The sequence below is a fragment of the Bactrocera neohumeralis genome, chromosome 4 (genome assembly GCF_024586455.1).
Source record: "Bactrocera neohumeralis isolate Rockhampton chromosome 4, APGP_CSIRO_Bneo_wtdbg2-racon-allhic-juicebox.fasta_v2, whole genome shotgun sequence".
Taxonomy (NCBI): Eukaryota; Metazoa; Arthropoda; class Insecta; order Diptera; family Tephritidae; genus Bactrocera; species Bactrocera neohumeralis.
This window is the reverse complement of record NC_065921.1, coordinates 77,056,273-77,078,597: the sequence shown is the minus strand read 5'-3', so window position 1 is coordinate 77,078,597 and position 22,325 is coordinate 77,056,273. Positions and strand designations below refer to the sequence as shown.

General features: G+C 39.1%; 3 protein-coding genes across 3 annotated transcripts; all 3 read right to left on the bottom strand.

The window, feature by feature from the left end:
• Positions 1-200: 200 nt before the first annotated feature.
• Positions 201-4,828, bottom strand: LOC126755852 (putative polypeptide N-acetylgalactosaminyltransferase 9). Its single transcript, XM_050468569.1, is given in 12 exon segments — positions 201-359; positions 428-535; positions 607-714; positions 772-862; positions 2,366-2,499; positions 2,575-2,793; positions 2,849-3,036; positions 3,099-3,220; positions 3,222-3,261; positions 3,494-3,663; positions 4,267-4,495; positions 4,570-4,828. Coding segments are annotated over 12 exon segments (1,827 nt in total).
• A 3,895-nt stretch (positions 4,829-8,723) lies between these two features.
• Positions 8,724-9,473, bottom strand: LOC126756157 (trypsin-1). Its single transcript, XM_050469011.1, has one exon. The coding sequence runs from the start codon at positions 9,471-9,473 to the stop codon at positions 8,724-8,726; it is 750 nt and encodes a 249-aa protein (XP_050324968.1).
• Positions 9,474-10,063: 590 nt separating this feature from the next.
• Positions 10,064-12,321, bottom strand: LOC126756155 (cilia- and flagella-associated protein 161). The gene is made up of 5 exons (XM_050469010.1): positions 12,123-12,321; positions 11,549-12,061; positions 11,377-11,478; positions 11,170-11,256; positions 10,064-10,289 (listed from the first exon to the last, which is right to left on the bottom strand). The coding sequence occupies exons 1-5, from the start codon at positions 12,201-12,203 to the stop codon at positions 10,188-10,190; spliced, it is 885 nt and encodes a 294-aa protein (XP_050324967.1). The 5' UTR covers positions 12,204-12,321; the 3' UTR covers positions 10,064-10,187.
• Between the last annotated feature and the right edge of the window lie 10,004 nt (positions 12,322-22,325).

The window sequence follows — 22,325 nt, the reverse complement described above, 5'->3', positions numbered from 1 at the left end:
AACAGAAAGTTCTTCACCTAAATCTCTAACTATCAAGATTGTATAACATACCCCCAAAAAGTTGTATATTGGTATTATCATTATATGTTTTATTAGCTTATACTTCCGAGTAGAGTTCGAGACTATCTTTGAACGAAAAACCACATACACTATTTCTACATAAATATTTCAAATAGTGGCACATATACATACACATATTTCTACATTGGTTCATCAAATTTCTCCAACAGCCATTTCTGATGCATATTTTCGGCGTCACATATATCCACAAGCAAATCTTCGCCATTCGTTGATAGAGCCAAGCATAAGTTCGAAATGACATGTCTTAGGAAGCGATTTACCGTGTCGTAAGTCCAATGCTGTCAAAATAAAGACAAAACAGTGTAAAAATCGGCTTACTATTGGTAGCTTTAAATCTAATGCCTACCTGATTTCCTTTCTTGCCATGACAGAGAAATATTATCACAGAATTGCTGTCATAATCCAAGCAATAATCGCCGTGGCGTATCTCACCAGCAGAAGTCATAAACCAATGCTTTTCGGACAAAAGTGTTTATTTGCTTGTTTTTGAAGAGAAAACTTAATTAAGCAATTATTTCATTTTACCTGATTTCCTTCTTTTCCATGACATGGCCATAGGCCAACTGGTAGTCCAGATATTGCTCGGCCATTCACATCTAAGCATTTATTAGCGCCAGCGCCTAGATTTCTTATCTAAATGTGTGATAGTTATTTTCAAAAAGTTGTGTTCGTAATGCAGGAAATACTCACCTCTCCAGCGGAAACCGGATCTTTGGGTATTTCAAGTTCTGGATATATATTTTGCACATACCATTTGAAGCTTTCGCAATTAAGCCTTTTTCTTGAAGAGAAAAGAAACATTCATCAGATTCAAAAATACGAAACGTAAAGATATCTGACCGGGCATTTTATAACTATATAATTAGTAGAACTAGATATATATACATGTACTGTTAAACTCTTTCTTTATTCTAATCGTGATATTGATTTTAACTGATTTTTCAAACTTTGAAAGCATTTAATATTTCCAGAAACTAGACAAAATTAACCAGCGTTTACGAGACAAGAAACCATTCAATCCGAATCGAAATTCCAGCGTGAAATTTTCATGACTTTTTTAAACGATTTCACAAAAATAGTAAGATCACTACTTTTATAAAACCCAGTATATTTTCACAAACTTATAGAATCCAGACAGAGTTAACCCCGAAAAAATTAGCAGAAATCAGAACTTTTCAAAATATAAGGGGTTCTCTGAAGAAAGATTGCTATTCATTGGTAATGGATACCAGGTACTTTGTCTATGGGAATTGTCTCTTTTTAAGAACAAAACAGTATTTCTCGACATCAAACAGTACAAAGTCTACAAAACAAAACTTATGACTGGAACAAGAAGGCCAACACAGAAGCGTAGGGACTGTTTTGATTCTATATACATATATATATATATATATACTTTCTATATGAAAGAACTGCAACTGGGCGCTAGCAAGCTCAAAACTAACAAATAACCCAGACCAGATGCGAACGCTGCAGAAATACTCGAAACAATTGCGCAGAGTGACCCGCAGTACTCTTAAATATGTAAAAAGTCTGCATCGAAACAGGAATATTTCCAGAAATTTGGAAGAAACAACGACTTGTCCTAATCAGCAGGAGAAAATGGGATCCCAGCTGGCTATCAGCATACCGCTCTCGATACAGCAGGAAAGCCCGGAGCTATCTTAGAAACAGAAAACAGCTCTACCAGACTAGAGACGGACCACAACGAATAGAAGTTACGTCAGCAGCAGCACAAGCGTCCATTTTAGGCCCAGACCTGTGGAACATTAGCTTTGACGTAATACTAAAACTTGAAATGCCAAACAAATCATGTTTAATCGGCTCGCGGACAACATAGCAGCAGTAATCACACCCCGAGACACAGAGGAAGCCCGAAGAAAGCTGAATTCAGGTCATGATTCGAACGCACATATAGCTTGACTCACATGAACTCCAGCTCGCTACAGAAAAAAAGAGCTACTGAGGAATCACATTCGTCTCGTAATAAGAATGCAAACGACCTAGGACATTCGAAGAACACAAAAGCTGTTAATTACCTAGTCGTAAGACTGGATCCCAAATTAACCTTCGTGGTACAAATCCATCTTGTTAGAATGGGTAAAGTAGAAGAGCCGTCATGCCTATACAACGACGCGACAGAAGACGACGCGGAACACACATTATTTTCTTTTAGAGACCTGCAAATGATGACAGCTCTGATGATGCGGAAGGCTTTTTCCAACCCCCAACCCGCAAAAAAATATAGTATATGTAAATTTCGTCAAAATTGAAACCTTCTTACCTCAGTGCGATTTGCGAATCTACATTCCCGTAATCACCCTTGTCAAAATTCACATTGTAATAAAAATATTTGGCGTAGTTATCCATCCAAACTGCAGCTAAACGCACAGAGTTCCTGTGTTTGTTATCTGCCACCTGTTAATATCATGGAAAGTTATGATTTCTTTCTTTAAGTCGTGAAATTCCCTCGCTAACATCACATATTATTACTTTGTATGGAGCAGTTTGTCGAAAAATGTGTCCAACGTAAGAGCAGGGTATCATCTCCAGTCTACCACCGCACATCCAAGTCTTAAAAGATAATTCCAAATTCTCAGCACCCCAAATGAGCAAGCCGGTGTCATAAGTGCCGAGCTGTTCGAAAAATATACGATTGATTGCGAAAAGACCGCCAGGCATTGTGGGCGAATACACCGGCTCCATGGTATGCTGTGCAAATTGATCTTCATGAGAAACGAGTTGAGCTCAAACTTCGCACACTCACATTTCTACGCTCGAACTCACGCTTGGGTGTTGGAATCCATGTGAATGTTAAGTCCCAATCGAAACCGCCAATAAGCGTATCATCTACATTTATGTACTCGAATGTCTCGTGATCGATAGTCGCAATATTTGGATAGACGACTGTGCTGTAATTGCGCGCTATGCGATCCAGTAGTGGTTCCAGCCAACCTTAAAGTAATAGATTGGGAGTGTTGATTTCCATTATAACATAAATCTAGTTATGGATGTACCCTCGCCGCACTCGCAATGCGAATCGAGAAACGTCAAAACCGGCGCCGTGGCATATCTTGCGCCGAACAGTCGTGCTCGTATTAGACCTTGGCGTTTCGCCGCGCGTATTATGCGTATCTTTGTGTCTCATAAAGTAATTATCGAGTGGTTCTTTCAGATGTGCTGCAAAATGGAAGTTTACCTCATTAGAATTGATTGAAGTTTGAAACGCCTCCGAAATTAGGTTGGCCACAGAGTGCAGCGGTGAGCGGCGCTTTCAAGAAATCGGTCTATATCGGACTATCGGACTATTCTATGAATTTGTATCACTTATAAGTATAATAGAAATCGGCTCTCTTTTAGTCTGCAATTGCTACTCTGCAACTATCCTTAATACTCAAGTTCACTCTCTTACCCATATCTGAGAAATCATCGACCAAGATAATGTTTTTAATCAGCTCTTCTGGAGATCGGTTTAGCACCGAGTGCACTGTTCGTAACAATGTTGACCAGGCCTCATTGTGGAAACATATTATTACATCGGTCTTTGGAAGATCGCGCAGATAACGATCCGGTTGTTTGCACCTGGTAAGAATTGTAATGAGAAATAAAATATTGCGTAATAAATGTGAAAATATCTGTAGGCAAGTATTGTGCGAAACTGTTTTGAATTTTGAGGTTATAAACTTCTCAGTTAAATTACTATTTCTGGAGGTAAATGGAGGTTATTTCGATTTTGAAGACTGTGTGAGAGACCATATAGCAATTATCTAAATATTTTTTATAGCAAAGAAAATTCGAAAGTTTGACTCCACCTGCCCAGGGATAGGTTACGTTAAGTTAGTCTGATAGGCTAATGAGGCATCCATTGCAAAGTTCATGCGGAGTAATCAGCTCTTATGATGTCTGCCTTTGACGATAACCGTAGTTGAAGAAAAAATCGCTTTAATTAGAATACTAAATTCGATCAGGGGTCATAAGCATTCAACGACAGCTAGTTTATAACCATAAGAGGTTATAAAGATTATCACGTCACAGATCTTTCAAACATTAAAAACTTGAGATCATAATCTCTAAACGTCAAAATAGTTGCCAGTTTCGAACGAAATTTTTAATTTCTACAAATACTAATACAATGTTTATAATCTAAACCACTAATTTCTATGCTCTTCACAGCTCTTTATTTACCAATCATGCCGCAGATCAGGCAGCGTTCGTTGCACCGAAATCATATCGGACACATATTGATTGAACATATTATTCTGCCAACCCTCATTCACGGCCTTCTTCATATCCGCTGTCATATTTGCGGGCAAATAAACCGGTTTTCCCAACTCGCCAGGTGCATTGATATCAATTGTGAACGGAGACAGAACACTCGACGTTTTGTGGACCTGTGGAGCTAATATGAAAAATCGTTATAGAATACAAAATATTTTAAGAAGAAGAAAGCGAGAAGTAAATTTCATGTAAACTAAGGCACTTTCTTACTTGTGTTTATTCCATTCGCCATGTTATCTAAGACCGCATTACTGTGGCGTAACCCAAAGTCAATTTCAAGAAACTCCGTGTTCTCATCACCCAGTTCCTCGTTCATATTCGACGTTTCAGCAAAGTCTGGCGCATGTACAGCCACTTTCAGTAGCCGTTTGCAATAAATGAGCAGCATATATATGGCCACTAACACTATAAATTTGACCACTGTTAGTGGTTGGCGTATTCTGGTGAGTTTTGGAATAAGTCTCATCATTCTGAAAACACCTTGATATTTGATGTAAAAAAGTCAAAACTGTTAGATAATACGGATCAGGAATTAATTTCGAAAAAAAATCGATAATTACAATAAAAGATGTAACTGTAATCTGGTTTACTTTTGTACGAGGGCTGCTATATATATTCTGGCCTAGGGCAACACTAAGTGTTGCCAGGTGCAATCTGACATTTCCATTGGAAAGTTTGACATTTTTTAGCATAACATCACTCAGAACGTTTTGTCATTTAATAGTGAATTGTTTTATTTACAGGGAATTAAAAAATTCATCTCGGCCAAAAAATGGAATTGACTCGTGAACATTTTCGTGCGATCATTTTTCACAACTTTCGACGTGGATGATCACGACAAGAGTGTATCGATGAACTAAAATCTTTGTATGGCTATGAAGCACCATCCTATAGCACTGTGAAAAACTGGTACAATCAATCGTGGCCGACGCTCGCTCAAAGACGAATTCCGTGAAGGTCGTCCAAAAACAGCCGTTGTGCCAGAAAACATCGATGCCGTACGTGAACTGATAATGCAAGACCATCATGTAACATACCTTCAGATAGAGGCATGCCTATGCATTTCTCCCACCAGCATACATTCGATATTGCATGAACACCTGGCCGTAAAAAAGGTTTGTTCTCGTTGGATCCCGCACAATTTGACAAAGACGTTTATAAGATCGTCACAGGTGACGAATCATGGATCTATGCGTATGAGCCCGAAACAAAACAGCAATCGGCAAAAAAAAAAATAAAAAAATAAAAAATAAAAATAAAAAAATAAAAAAATAAAATAAAATAAAACAATTTTCGTTGTTAAATATGCCTATTTACATTATTAGTCCAGAAATATATATAGCAACCTATGTACGTAATAGACTTCTTTGTTTTCTTTTCCTCCTTGAGTTCTATTAACTAGACCGTCGATACTTGTTGGCGGCTGAATTATGGAGACTTCTGTATTTAGCTCTGCGTAGCGAAAACTGGGCTTTATTTCGAGTTTCGAACGAGAAGAAGAATGCCTGAAGTATTATTTTTATATTTTTACTATGTTATTGTAACATCACTTTGTGTGCTCAGCTTTAGTATTTCACTTACTTTTTACTGCTTCAAAATTCTAATTTTCTATACCATTCGCTCCGATATTTCACAAATACCTTTTCAACGACCTGCAAGCGTTTAAAATGACGAAGTACTCCCATAACTATTATTACTAAACTTTCTTCAACTGCTTGGGGCATTATTCACGCTGATTAGCCGTGTAACTTAGCGACGCTTATTAGAGCTCTCGACTTACGCTATTTCATTTATACCCTACAAATGTGTTACTCAAAGGGCGATCCATTTCGAGGTTTCCTAATTTTTTAAAGAAAAAAACACAAAAATTTCAAATTCAGTAGAGAATGTTTATCATCATTCCAAAGAACATTCTTTGGCATTTACCTTTTGAAGATTATCCCTTTCAAATGTTGGCCACGGCTAGGTCTCAGATCGTCCATACATTGAGTTCATTTTTCGATGCCTCGTTCAAGCACTTCGACTAAGTAGTAACTGGCGAATGACACGCGTGATGTTTTGCTCCAAGGCCTGCATGTAAGCGGGATTGCCCGCATAGACTTTAAACTTTACATATGCCCACAGAAAAAGTCTAACGGTGTGATATCACACGATCTAACTGCCAATCGATCGTAAATCCATTGATTGATGCGTCTTGTTGAAACCAAATGTCGCCGAGATCATGAGCTTCAATTTCATTCATCAAATAGTCGGTTATCATGGCGCCGGCATCAGTTTTGAAGAAATATGGACCGATGTTTGCACCGGCCTACAAATCACACCAAACTTTTGTATTTCTTAATGAAATACTAGGTCTTGAATCTCTTCTAGTTGCTCTTCGTCGCGACAATTTTGCTTGTTTACATACCCATTGAGCCTGAAATGGGCCTCATCGCTGAACAAAATTTGGCTCGAAAACGTCGGATCTTCTTAGAACCTTTTAAGAGACAAGCGAAGCGATGTCGCTTGGAAGGTCGAGCGGCTTTAGTTCTTTCACAAACTGTATTTTGTACGCTTCAATTCAAAATCTCGACGTAAATTGCGCCAAGTTGTTCCATACTTCAGTCCGATGTGCTACGAACGACGCTGAATCGACTCTCCACGTTCTTCGTGTACACTCTCAGCTACGGCTGCTATATTTTCTTCACTACGTCATGGATGTGGTCGAATATTATCCAATAATGAATGCTGGGCCCGATATGTTTTTTTTCGCAAAATTGCTGACTTTAAATAAGATGTAAGTGAGTGTTGAAGACAATCGACCAATTTGAGCAAACGTTTGTGCAAATATTATCTGTAAAAATTAATTACCGTAATTAAGGAGTATTTAGCAATATTGTATGGTCCCAAACTATTATTCAATTGGTGGAAAAGTAGCCTTAAATAGAGGAGCTCAAAAATGTTTCGGAAGATTAGCCTAATAAACGAAGGAGTGAAATTCTAAACTTATTTTTGGAAAAGTTGGACTTTGCTCAAGATTAGCTTTACACTTTAACCAATGAAATATTTCAAAATTTATACGAGAAAGCGATCTAACTGCCTGAAAACGCATATCAAACGGCAGGCAGAATACATTGGAAGCTTTTTTTTCACTCAAATATGCATGCTTTGTTATCCTATATCGACTGTTAAACAGCAATAGAAAAGTCTCATCATCGTCATCGTAGTGGTTAAATACACTTGGAACAAGAAAACGAATTGTTTGAATAATAACGGCCTAATGTTCATTTGTTTATTATGAGTCACCCAGTAACTTTCACTGACACAATATGTGCACAGATGGCGCTGTGAGCGTTAGAGTTACAGTCGGCGCTTTAACCAAAACTACAGTGGTACTTTAACCGTTGATTAGTTGGTTACAAATATAGAAAAACATTGCAATACAGTGGCTTTTAAGTATATAATACAAACACATACATTTACATTTATATTCATCTGGAGGAGGACGTTTGGAAAGGCTACATTTGCTAAGAAGCTTGAAGGTGTCTAAAGAGAGGCTCTCATAGACATCTCTGGTGCAATGTGAACTATACCAAAACTAGCACTTAATGCCGGGGGCACCCTTGTCCCGTTCTCTTTAGAATGGGACCGAGATGGATCTTCATTGGCATCTTGCATTCTAGCACAGCATCAAGCTCGTGAGCGGCTAGCAGACGCTAGTCTACTGCGCGATACTTTTGGCCTAGGGTAGAACGTAAGAGATCTTTTGAACTACTTGTCCATAGCAAAGTCAAGGAAGGATACATTGTCTCATAGGCATTTAGGCAGTAAGATTAAAAGTCTTGACGGACGAAAGTGGTCAATGTTGTATGGGGGAGGGTGAGGTGGAAACCTTCGGATACTTTTTTCTCCACTACCCAGCTTTTGCAAGACTGAGGATGTAACATCTAGGTAGTGTGACTTTCCGCGTACCAGCAGACATAGGCGAAACTGACATTAACCGTCTCAAAAGGACGAGACCTGTTAACATTGACCTCTTAACGTATCCTAACCTTTACATGTACCTGACTTTAATCGCTTTGGAATGCACAGTGGCAAACAAAAATTAACCTAGGGTTACTCTCTAAAAAAAAATTTCGTAACTAGACGACCAAGCTAGCAATTAGGATATCTAAATAAATTTTTCATAGAGTTATCTTGTACGGCGTTCCATCTCATCCAATCGTATTTAAAGGTTAACGGGTTCTTAGATCCAGATATTGCAAGAATCACGCTTCCATAAAGAATTTGAAAAAATATATATATAGTAATCAGACGTTCTAAAAATATTTTTCAAAGCAGGACTTTATTTTTCTCATTTCCTATTAATCGTATCGAATTTCACATTAAACACCAGAGTTCTGTTTGATCCAAGAGCGTAGTGCACCGATGTAAGTGTACATAGCCGGTTTACCAGCTGCGCCACAACCGAAGCCCCATGAAACGACGCCAAAAAGTTTATTGTCCACTGTCAATGGGCCGCCAGAATCGCCTTGGCAGGCGCTGACTTGACCACTTGGATGACCAGCACAAACCATACGGTCCGTAATGCCGGGAATGTTCTTGGGATTGCAGAAGTCACGACTCCACAATTGCACGCGGGCATACTTCAAGCGATTGGGCAGCTGCAGATTACCATTGACCGCACCAAAACCGCTGATAGTGCCAACCGTGTCGGCCGCGTGATTCGCCTCCATATCTGCTAATGCAATTACGCCGATATTATCATCCAACGTTACAGGCGTGCTCAGTTGTATAAGCGAGAGATCGTAGTCTTGCGTCTGTTTATTGTATTGTGGATGTATGATGAATTTCGCAATATCAAAGGACTTTCCATTACGGGTGAGCAAATCCACCGTACCGGCGATGACGCGCATTTGCGAAGGACTCTGTCCAATTGTGCAATGGGCGGCAGTGACAATCATAGTCGGCGATATGAGTGAACCACCGCAGTGATGACGTCCGCGCAGTTGTAATGAGACCTGGTGCGGAAACTGGCCGAGCAGCGCAAAGTTGCCGCCTATAATACGCGTACCGGCGGCGGCAGGTTCAATGACGATTGCGCCGAGGCAGGCCAAGCTGAGTAGCAGCAACATTTTTTAGTAATTTAAAGACAATAAAGTTTGGAAAAAATTTTTCAAAAGGCTCTCGTTCAAGAACTCAGGTAAACTATGTGCTATGCAAAGAATGTTGCGACTTTTATACTCGTAGTCGTCGAATTCGCTTATAGCTGGATCGAGCATTAGAAACAGCTTTGTTGTCTTGCCTTGAACTATGCGTTTGTTTTTATTTGCTTACCTCGACGGAAATTAGGCCAAGTGTAGCGCTGAGAAATTACCATCCAGCTGTGTGTGTAAATTGGGTCAGAATTTTTCGCAATCACCATACGCAGGGGCAATGACTACCTGGTACCCTACTGCGTAGTAGGCGGCTCCGAGTGCTTGTTAACATATAAATGTTTGTAGGATTACCCGCTTACCTACCTGGATCCAGTGGGTCGCCTATGAAAGCATTGCACTTGAGTTAGTCACTGTGCAAATATTTTCCTGCTGTCTTTTTATAGTGACTGGAGTCATGCTGTGCAACCGTTATCTTTCGCTGAGCGACATTTTGCGCCAACAACTGTTGAGATTTCCCAAAAGAACCGTCAAACAATCGGACATGCAAATATGTTTTTTCATGCGCTATTTTATATTTAATTTGTTGTCGTTTTTGTACAAGTTTAATTTATTTTTTTAATTGCATTCTTTCCCCATACTTTTTGCAGCCGTTGGGTTCAATGATTCCACGTCTCTCTTTGGAATATTTACTTAACGTTTACCCTCACTTTGGCCATTGCAAATCATCCAAATATTTTGCCAACGTTCGCGATTGTAGATGTCTTTATAGTTCTGCACTGAGACGAGGAATTCCTAAAAGTAATGTAAAAAAAAGTGTTAGGAAATATAAAATTCAATTCCATGACTTTTAAGAATTGTTCAAAGCTTCGAGCTTGAACCAAAATATTATATTGAGACCCTTACCACATTTGAGTTGAAAGATGGGCGGAAAGAAAAAGCGCTACACCCTTGAAGGTCGAGAAGTTAGAGTCAGAAGAAGACGATGATTAACATCAAAAGATTCGTCAGGAAGGCCCTCTCCGAGCCGTTCGATACCAAACGAGGTTTCAGACAAGACGACTCCCTATTGTGCGACTTCTTCAGTCAGCTCCTGAAGAAAATAATTCGAGCTGTACAGCTGAATAAAGAAGACAGCTGCTGGCGCACGCCGATGATATTGATAGCATTGGCTTCAACAACAGCGGCTTTAGCTCTGCCTCCACCAGATTGGATAAGGAAGCGAAGCAAATGGATCTGGAAGTGAACGAGGTCCAGACGTAATATCTGCCATCACCAAACAAACAGTCATCGCATTCGCGACTGGACTCCCACGTCATTGTTGACCGTCCTAACGTCGATGTTATGGATAATTTCATCTGGCTTGGAATCAGTATTAACATCAACAACAACGTCAGCCTCGAAATCCAACCCAGAATAACTCTTGCCAACATGTGCTACTTCGGACTGAGAAGGCAATTGAGAAGTAAAGTGCTCTATTGACGAATAAAGATCAAACTCTACAAGTCACTAATCATCCCCGTCCTGTTGTATGGTGCAAACAGTCTGTAGCCTTCCCAATAATATTTTCTATTACCGATTGACCTTAAACCTTCGTTTATCTCATAGACCTTCTCTTCTGACTTCCTCGCAAAAGTATAAAATCAGTATAAAATATACTGTTCAGAATACTCACCGGTCCAAAAAGTGTTTGCACGACGACGTTTTCCGCCGCAAGATTCTTATTAGTTGGGACATGTGTGATAACTAAAGCGGTGTTGCTCTGAAAGTGTTACATAGGTAAGTGCTAAGCTTAAGGTGTGGCTTCGAAAATTCATTGGAGTAGAATCTATACAACCACAAAAGGTTCAAAAATATTATTTAGAACCTCCCTAATACTCACCGGCACTGGCGCACCATGACTCTCGAAACGCTTCTTCGGCTCAATATGAGTGCAAAACCATTTCGTATATGCCGAGGGTATCTCCTTACCCGGACCACAGTTCTAAGCGATGTATGCATTAACTAAACTTTTTTCCAAACACATGACTTAGTAAAGAAAGCTCAAAACTTACACTTTTCCTACATAAACCCAGTGGCAGATTAATTTCGCCCCACTTCCGCGAATCAAAGGTAGTATAAATCATGCTCTTCAAATCCGCCGATTTCGGTGCACTATACAATAGCAGCATATCATCTTGACTCTCCACACATTCCAAGCGAAATTGTTGTCCATACTTGATCACCTCATTGGTGCGATCCTTCTCATCGCCACTGACTATACGAAACGAATTGCGTACACAGGGTGTTACCGAGGGCGCGATGGTTATTTCACACTCGTCATTGATGTTCTGACTATGCCGCACAACACGCTCATTGATGATGACCGAGAGTGCGGGCTGTGCCTTCACATGCTCTTCGCAGATATTCATCTTCATGGGCATTAACTGTACGATAGCGCCGAAGTAGACATTCTCTTTGGGCGCCTCCAGTTCGATGGCTTTGTGAAAGTTATCGAAAAGGCGACGCGTCTTCTCCACCAATAATTGACCGCGGTCGCGTAGGCTCTTGAAGGCTTGCACCTTTTCCTGTTTGTAGGCGTACGAAAGTAAATATTTTGTTGGCATTGACGTTAAAATCAGCTCAAACCTGCTCCAAACAGATGTCCTCAAACCAATTGCCAATGCGCACCACGGGCCGATAACGTGCGGTCGGTATCATCGATGTCATTTTAAATTAGTTATTATAAAAATTGTAATTATCTCTTTGTATTTAAACAATGTAAAATAAAATTATACAAAATATTTGCGAAGTTGCTTGAATTTTATGAAAATAAATAAAATTTTAATGTCTTTTGCATACGAGTTTTCAAAAAAAAATATTATGAATACAGTTCGAGTTAGTTCTGTGTGGGAATAATCGTGCTTTTATTGCAAGAATCAAGTATCGATAAAGTAGTGATTGGTAGGTAGATTCTTTAAAAGGGAAGCTCGCAATATAATATATAGTACGTTCAATATGCTTCCAAGTGAGTTCTAGCGATATTCAACAACTCGATTTTCCTACCCTAGCTTCCCAGTTTATTTTAAATTGGAATATTGAGAGCTATGAAAGATAATCTATAACTATATATATTCTTGATCTGGAGAATCTCCTCTATCCGACCATACTCGTTTTATTCCCGAAATCCTAGGACGGTATACTAAACCCGACCCGATATTCTTTCTCAACTAGCTAAAGGCAGGGTATGTGCTAATGTTCCAACGTTTCACCATCTTACACGCGAGCTCTCTATTCTAAGGATTACTAATGTAAAGTGATCTCAGGGGTGCCGTTGCAGTACCATGTTACTCAATTCTTCCTTGACTAAACTAGAAAGAAGCGTTTTGATCTATCTATTATTCACACTAACCAAAATAATTTATTGGTACACTCTACATTGAAGATTTTTCAAAACCTTCTTCTTGATCTGTTGAAGATATCGCTTACGCAGTTATAACTGAATCAACAGCAGCGCCCGAGTCGTTTTTTTCTTCTTTTCGGTAGCTGGCACCAATTCGAACCAGTGCAGCCAGTTCTTTCTCCACCTTATCGGTCCAAAGACGTTGAGGTCTTCCCCTTCCTCTGTTTCCACCGACGCGTACTGACTCAAATACTTTCAGAACTGGAGGGACCTCATCTATCCAGATAACCGCTGTCTCTTGATTCGCTGAACTATGTCAATGTCGCCGTATAATTCGTACAGCTCAACGTTCCATTGACTGCGGTACTCGCCGTAGCCAATGTGCAAAGTTCCATAAATCTTCCGCTAACTTTTTCTCGAACACTTCTAAGGTCGACTCATCAGATGATGTCATTATCCATGCCTCCGCTCCATATAGCAGGACGGGAATACTATCTGTGGTCGTCAAAAAAGGACTTTGCTTTTCAATTGCCCACTGAGTCCAAAGTAGCACCTGCTGGCAAGAGTTTTTCTAGACCTCAGCTGACTACTGTAAATGAAAGCGGTGTTCAGTGGAAGTTAAGGCTGTAGAGCCACGTTATTTTCATTCAGACTGTTCAGCTTATGCGAGACTAAAGTCAAAATAACTTAGCAGTATACCAGCAAATTGGATGAAAAAGAATCAATCATCTTAACAGATTTGTAATATGGTAAATCCAAAGAGCTTTGTCTATAAATGAGTGTTTTGAACCATTTTAAATTTTTTTTTCGTAGAATCGTTGTAGGGTTTCTGTTGTGGGATTAAGCTCGACGTTTATTTGTGGTTTGAAACCGGATTAGATAAGCGGAACGACGAAACGAGATTCTGAAGATTTCCTAGAAAAGAAAAATAATATAATCATACATTTCTTTGCCCATCTTCGGTCAGCCATAGCATCAGAGAAGATTATACTTGTAGTAGAAGTTTTTTTACAATCGAAAACGGGGAGGAAACTTAGATGTTGTTGTGGGTGTAATCAAGTCTCAGCTTGGATTGTAAAGCTGTCATCGAAATCCTCTAACGGTAGACTCATGAAACGTGTAGTTTCTACGAGATCGGACGATAAGGAGACCGGTGTTAGATGAGTGGGGTTCGTTGGGCATGCAAATAGTTATGTAGTTAGAGTCATGCGGTACTCACTACATGCTGGCTGTATTTGTTATATCGGGGTGGATTTTTGTTAAGTAGGATTTTAATATGCTACATTATACAGAACGTAGTTTGAAAGGGAGCACTGCGAGCTCTTCATCTCCGATGGGTGGTGGTTGCACTCTAAGTACGCTATTCATTGAGAGGGATTTAGTGAAGGTGTCGATTGCACTACTGTAATGACAGTCACTGCGTTTCCAAACTATGTTACATCCGAAATCTGGACCACTTGATGTTCTTATGAGGCGGCTCTGCTTCAAGCAGACGACTGCAGAGATGGTTTCTGTGAAAATATGAAAAAGAAACTGCTGGGATTGAAGTTCATTGTGTTCCTTGATGGAAAGCATGCGAGCTTCACCATTATATTTGGTTGATTGGTTGAGCACACGTTCCTTCCTTTTATAGTTTGAAGAATACCTTACTTTGGACATGGTTATTATTAGTGTTTGCCTACCATTTGTGGTATCTCTCTTGATTATAACCTCAAAATTGAAGTCTAACCATGTTTAGAGTTTCTTAATAAATGCGCTTTGGAATATTCTTCGTGTGGTTCTTCAGAAACCCTGGACCAAAACTACTGTCGGGTTATCATCTGATATATTCTATCTTTGTGCATAGTTTTATAACAATTATCTCAAGCAGAGTCGACTACAACTGAGTTTCCAGTAATCCTACGTGATTTGCTCCAAATAAAGTAATGCCGGCTTCTACTTGTCAATTATCACGTACATCGAACCCATGTGGCATCAACACCCACGTCAACCGTTTACATACGATTATAGCTCTCTGTATGTTAGTATAATGAGCATGTTTCTGGGAAACTTCATACTTACGAGCCCCTTTAGTAAAATTTTATGTAACGGAGTGTTTTCTGAAACCACAATTTTATGAATATTAAATAAGTTAAGTATTACTTAAGCAAATTTAAAGTTCATTGGCAATGAAAACGGCTATTATGTATGTGATATTATGAGCATCAACAATAAATATATGATTCGTGTACAATATTGAATAAGCCGTTCGTTAAATAGACATTAATTAGAGAGACTTAAACTAGCTAATGGTTTAAAGCGAAAAATGCTTTAGCGCTTGCCTTAAGTACTAATCGGATAAAAGTCGCTTAGATAACACAAAGTCTGTAATAAAAGTCAAGCTTGAATAGTGAGGGCGGTGAGAAAGCTCTATATGAAAAGCAGTCAATCAGCAATCCAGTTGATTTATTGATAAATAAGTGGTTTATAGTTAGTTGGGTTATGGTATCAACGAGCGGCTTAAATAATTATTCAAACTCTCAGCTGATGAGCATGCTTACTATGAGAGATTGAAAGAAAATCCAAATGATGATAAAGACATAAATTTTTAAATGAAAGGTTTGGGAAGATGGCATGGGGCGTAATTAGCGCGTACCATCACCTTAAAGTGGTGCTGAAGGAACAAGAGGTTAAAAAGTATCTAAGCAGATCGTAAAGGCCTAAATTCTAAGACGCACGTAAGGTAAAGTGGGAGATTCAAACCCGAACTTTAGGTGGTGGTTCTTCAAATAAACCTGCTTAAGTGGAACGTCGCCTCTGCCGAACTCCTTCTGTATTTAGCGAGGATCGGCTACGATTCGACTTTTGTTCAGGACCCGTGGATAGTCTTGGAAAACATAGTATCTGAACCAAAGTCTCCAACATATTATACATACATTCCGAGTGTTACGAACAAAGGGAGAGCAGCCATACTGATTAAGAAAATTATGTATTCATATGTAAATTGATTTAAGTTTCTATTCAGATGACCTGACTGTAGTAGCCGTAAAGGATGGCAAGGATGTGAACCTACTCCTTTTATCATGTTACATGCCTCATGATGATGAAGCGCCAACAATAGAACTCCGGAAGTTGGTAGATGTGACTGATATAGAGAAAGATACGCTGATGATGGCCATAGACACGAATGCGTGGGGTCTGAAATCAAAAGGTCAGAATCTTTGCTAAACTCTAGAATGATAAGTAATCTAGCTAAAGCTCACCGGGGGAGGAACCAACATAAATATATCGACCTCCAAGAACGTTCCCGAATTAACACTGTATACTAGCAAAATAGTCACTGACGAAGATTGTAAGGTGCTTCGTACAAGCTTGTTTTCTGATAATAGGTATGTGAGACTTCAAGTATAACGCTCAGCCCTCAATAAATGTGAAATTGTAAGGAATCCTAAGTACACAAAACTGATATTGGACAGTACGATAGTTATAGGTAGTAATAATTAGACTCGTGAAATATGACCGAATCTCTGAACTAGAAGAACGAACAGTCACCCTCACAAACATTCCAAAGAAAGCGCGCTACATCGCGTGCTCTCCAGTACACGTACAACGTAGCTCGACGACGCCCTAGTGGAACAAGGAGCTCGGATCACTTAGTGTTAGGGAGCTCTTCGACCAGCCGAGTTGCTCGATGAAGAGTCCGGTTGAAGTGAGTTTACAGATGTATTTAAGAAGTATAAAAAAGAGTTTAGTAAAGCCAAGAGGCAGTCGTGGAGCTTCAACGACAAGTTATAAAATAGAACCGTGGTAGCTAGGCTTAGGAACTTATTATCCAAGTACCCGAATACTCCAAAGCTTCTTCGCAAAAATGTGGAGAGTAAACTGGACACAGTGATGATTCTCTGGAAGACATGGTCTACACGCAATTTCCAAGGTTTGCGGACTCTAAAAGCTTTCAATCTGTATATGATGGAGTGGAATACGTCCCCTCCGTTATCGTAAAGAAAGACAAAATTCTTTAAGCATTGAAAGACTTCGACATCTTCGCTATTTTACGAGAAACGATGTAAAATGTAATAACAGCGCTTTCCGTCGGAGTGAAGTGAGAGTGGTATTAATACTGAAGGCGGGCAAATAATGTAGACTCATAGGCTAGATTAGGTTAGGTAAGATGGCTGATACCTCAGCGTGGCGGAGGAATCACACTCAGAGTGTTTATTCAGTCCTTTTTGAAGACAAATGAAAAGCGCCTATGGCTAGATATTAGCTATCGCCAAAGCGTCCTGAATGAGTAATTATAACCTTATTCCTGACTGGCGTTGCCATTTTTACTTGTTTGATGTACGTTTGACATAAAATATATAAGTCTATGACGTCATGAGAACGCTTCGGTTAGAGTTACTGCTGGTTAGGTGTTAGTTAAACTGAAAATCATTCAACAAGCCGGTCAAGAAGGCGAGTTATACTTAACTGACTGACGAATCGTTGTCAACTGTTATATGTATATACATATTATATATATATATGTGTATATATTATATAACGCAAATGCACTAGTATATGTGAACCCACATGTATGCATAAATACTTCATTCTCTCTTATCGACACTGGCGATATTCACGTGATGTGCTGAGACCCCAGCTTTCGCTGCTCGCCAACTTATCACGTTCGCTATCTAGAGAATCTCGTGCTTGTTTCTAGCAACTCAATTGCACTCACAGAACATTTGCTGATAGCAGTCGGCTTTTTTGTTGTTGTTTTATTGTTGTTATGAAAAGTATAAACAATTTTGAGAAATAAATTTCTTTTTTGCTGGCTTCCTTTTATTTTTCAAAAGCAGTTTAATATGCAAGTGTGTGTTCGTCGAAGTTTATTGGCTCGAACGGCATAGCGGGTTAACGGGAAAATAGCGTTACATATAAACTCATATATAGATATATACATATATCTATATATATATATATATATATATATATATATATATTATTTACATTTTGTTACTATTTTATAGTTTTCTCCTTATGCCTAGGTTAATAGATTTATTAGCGGCAGAGATAAGCTGGCATATTAGCAGACTAGATAGTAACCCGATCCAACAACTCATGTGAGACAACTGTATAAATACTGACGGTCGGTATGTGTGTTGTTGTAAGTAAGACAGCACCACTTTAGGAGGCTTGTGTAGGTGACATTCTAGCTGTTAGACGGTAAGCTGTGTGCTCTGCGTCAACAAATGAAAACGTTATAAAAAAGGTGAAAGACAATTTACGATATACATATGTACATATGATGAGTGTGTACTAAGCTTAAATTGAAAGTAAGTTTTGTTGTTTTAGTGTATGCTCAAAAATAACATTGAAAATAAATGGGAATGGCCATTAGATGCGATTTTGATAAAAGTTTAAGCTTTTTAATACATGATCGACCATTTTCCTAAATATGCAAATATGCACCAAACTTTTATGCCAGTATATCTTCGGCTACGGCTATGGCATTTATGTCTTATTGATTACACGTGTCTAAAAGGCCTCAGTCTGTACATTTCTACCCATGAATCACTTCACATCGAAACAGCGTCAATCTAACCGCATCTTATTTCACTCTACCTGGCAGCATTCATAACCGAAAGTGGACTATTTCGGAGGTCCATAAATCATCATTTCCTGAATTAAAATGACGTACGCGCCAAACTACAATTGAGTCCTACTTTATCTAATATAAAAACGCTATCGACCGTTGCAAACACGATATCGATGGCAGTGTGGGCTCAATATATCTGCCTGTAAATATGTGAATATTGTTTTGACGGTCGCTTTATCAAACCGTGGATCCAATTGTCCAGTCTTTACAATAAAAATCTTTGGAAACCTGTGAAGACTGGCATTATCTGGTATTCCAAAACTCTAAATTTTACTTATTTTATTGGTAGACAGGCGTACGGAAATCCATCAACCGGTTGCCAATGGAAAGGGTTCAGAGGCTTGCTGCGCTGTGCATAATGGGAGCTTTAAGAACAACTCCAACAGCGGCTCTTGAACTGGTACTAAGCCAGCCACCTATAGATCTCTTCACCGAAAACTGCGCATCAAAATCTGCGGGACGACTACTGGCTGCAGGATAATTTACATACAGAACATTCGGGCATGGCTCGGTGGGTAAAGAAAGGTTCAAAGTACATATTGAAAAAACGGCTGGCGTAAGGGAATATTAGCAACACTCTAAGCATCTATACTGATGGCTCAAAAATGGAGAATGGAGTTCATGCGGTAATGTACTGTCCAAAGTAAGGAGTAAGGAAACCTTTTACTTTGGCGGACCACTGTAGTATATTTATTTGCTATTGCGAAAGCAACGGAGCTGGCCTCTAATGCACCTGCAGCTAACTCCAGAGTCAACATCAACGTAGACAACCAAGCAGCAATCAAACTTCGTACAGCATATCGGTCAGGAGTGTTTTGGGAAGAAAGGCAGCAGTAGAAAATGTTGCCAGAAGTAAACATCGAGGGCAACGAAATGTGGACAAAACATCCGAGAGCATCATTGGGAAAGCCATTGATTGTCTATACGACGATCTTGACAGAAGCATGGCAAAGAAAATGAAAACCCGATGGATCGAGTTACCTGGGTGCAAGACTGCAAAAGTCAAAACGGTAAATCGGTAGTGCACAAAATTCCTATTGGCACTCGATAGAAGAGACTGTAGGATAATGATGGGGATACTAACTGTTCACTATCTGGAGGCGGCACAGCGGCGCAGAATAGGGCTGGTAGATCGAGATGACTGCAGGAAATGTTAAGAGCAGGGCACCAGGGAAACAGTGAAGCATCTCTTGTGCACTTGTCCCGCATTGGCAAGACTATGCTGTAAGCATCTGGGGTTCGCACGGTGTGATACACTAGAGGAGGTATCGATAGTGTGGCCGCAAAGTCTGTTAAAATTCGCGTCTAGCACAGGCATTCTAAAAGATGACTTCTTCTCTTGAACCTAGGTACTGAACTCCAACTGGTATCGTAAAGAACTAAAACTGGTCTATGCGTGGCTTATTGGCATACCAGATTAACCTAACCTACTAATTTGACGTTTTATAGAGTTATTTGAAAATCAAAAAAAAAAAAAAAAAAAAAATGAAAGAAATACCTCTAAAGGGATCACCCTTTATACGAGGGAACTATTAGTACGTTCAAGTTTAAATAGAACTTACAAATTGGCATTAAATATGGCACACCCTTGAAAATTATTGGTATAAATTTAAGAATATTTTATAGCTAAGCCATAAACTCGCCTAAGTCTGTCACTGCTTTTATTACAAATAACTCTATAGCAACTAACTGATGCTTTCGACTGAAAAATAGCAAAATATTTGTATAGTAGTACCTAGAGCTTTGTTGGGCTGTTAGTTAATTTATTTATACCTAAAATAACTACGTCAATTTGTTATTGTATACTGAAAATGTTTATTACTGCCAAAGCCTGAGTTTTTCACATTTGTCTTTACAAATTTAAGTGATAATTGTCAATTATAGTAAAACGAAGAAAACAATATAATAATAACTGTAAATGAATACTATTAACTGTGAATAAAGTTCCCTTAAACTATTTGCAACGGGGAAAAATCGGTTATGTTTTGTCAATTCATTCAAGAGGATGTGCAAAAAACAATAAATTTTGAATAAACAACGGGTGATCCAGGGAAGGGTCACTTTTATCGAAAATTCACGTTCTGTAAAGAATGTGTTTCGCGGGCTTCGCTCAACTAATGGTCAACATAATCGGTAATACTGAGCGTACTATTCGCAACACCGCCACCCATCTTGGGAACCAGCATTCATTATTGGAAAATATTCGACCGAATAGACTACGTCCAACACGCAGTGAAGAAGATATTGCAGCCGTAGCTGAGAGTGTACATGAAGACCGTGGAGAATTGATTCCGCGCCGTTTGTAGCAACTCAAACTGACGTATGGAATGACCAGGCGCACTTGGGATATATAAAGTCTAAAGTTCATGCGGACAATCCCGCTTTTTATTCAGGCCTTGGCAACATCACGGCAACATTGGATCTCATCCGATCAGTCTGTCAGCCTTTTCGGAAATTTCATTGAGTTTCGTTTGTAAAGACATCGAAGCCTATTAGAAGAAGTGATTGTTTAAATATCGGTCGGTTGCTAAAGTAGAGTATATGAAATATATAAACAAAAAATATATAAAGACATCGTCGTGTTAACGTCTGTGAAGCAATGCTTTCCGACTATCAGGATCTCATGAAACGTATTATTACTGGTGATGAGCTTAGGATCTATGGTTACCAACCGGAAACAGACGATCAGTCGGCCGTTTTTGCACCAAGATAATGCACCGCCACATACTGCATTGGTTCTTCATGAGTTTTTCACCAAATTTTCAAGCAATGACGGGCCGCAATCATCATATTTGCTTGATTTACTCCATGGGACTTCTGGTCATTCAGCAAAGTCAAACGACCGCTCCGGGGAATCCATTTTAAATATACAATATTGAAGACATTAAATGTGAATTGCTACGTGCATTGAAGTCTATTCCGGAAATGGACTTTATCAGCTATTTTGAGGATTGGAAAAATACGCTGGCACAAGTGTTTTGACGTCAAAGGGGATTACTTTGGGGGGGACAACATAGATTTTGAAGTATAAACTAAGAATTTTAAAATTATGAATAAAGTCTTACTATTATTGCTTTTGGTATATTCTAACTTGCCACTATTCGAGTGTTTCTTTGAGAGTACTGCCCGCTGAGCACGTGAAAATTTTTTCACACTTTTGAGTAAACGATATTGATCACACAGCTGGCACATGCTTACTGATAACGATGGCCAGCAAAGTTCGTCAAAATTCAGTATAGAGAGAGTAAGCTGCTGGTGAACTCGTGTGGGCCATAAAATATGCCGACTGCCAATGTCTGTTATAGAACGAGACCAACTACCAGATTCAGAAATGTGCGCAAAGGGAGAAAGAAAAGGTTTGAGATAATTTAAATAATCGCAAACACAAAAACAAAGGCACATTTTAATTACTTAATGAACCACGGCAGTCGCTGCTATCAGTTGAATATCAGAAGTTTATTAGGGCCACTAAATAATATGGTCAAGCGAGCACTTCGATTTATGAGCCTCTATATACGAGCCTCTACGTATCAATCTGTCCGCTCGTGGAACGAATTGATTGAATGGACATTTGTATATGAAAGCAGACTTTCGATTTTCTGTAATCGCTATTATAGTAATGCAAAAGTATGTGTGTTGTACTAGAATATGGCACCAATCGATTTAAAGGTTATAAATAACTCATACACATACATATTTTTATATTTTCTATGGCAACCCTTCATGTTTCTGGGTGTAGTTTCTACTATTGCGCATAGCTGCTATACAAACTGAACGATCGGAATCAATTGCATGGGAAGCACTTTTATTTGAAAAGATTTCTTTACAA

Bases quoted from the DNA above. Each gene is read 5' to 3' on its own strand.
- LOC126756155 (XM_050469010.1), bottom strand. From the start codon at position 12,203: ATGACATCGATGATACCGACCGCACGTTATCGGCCCGTGGTGCGCATT. The intron at 11,257-11,376 runs GTGAGTATTAGG...TAACACTTTCAG, and splicing joins GTCATGGTGCGCCAGTGCCG to AGCAACACCGCTTTAGTTAT. The intron at 10,290-11,169 runs GTGAGTATTCTG...CATTACTTTTAG, and splicing joins TGCAAACACTTTTTGGACCG to GAATTCCTCGTCTCAGTGCA.
- LOC126756157 (XM_050469011.1), bottom strand. From the start codon at position 9,473: ATGTTGCTGCTACTCAGCTTGGCCTGCCTCGGCGCAATCGTCATTGAA.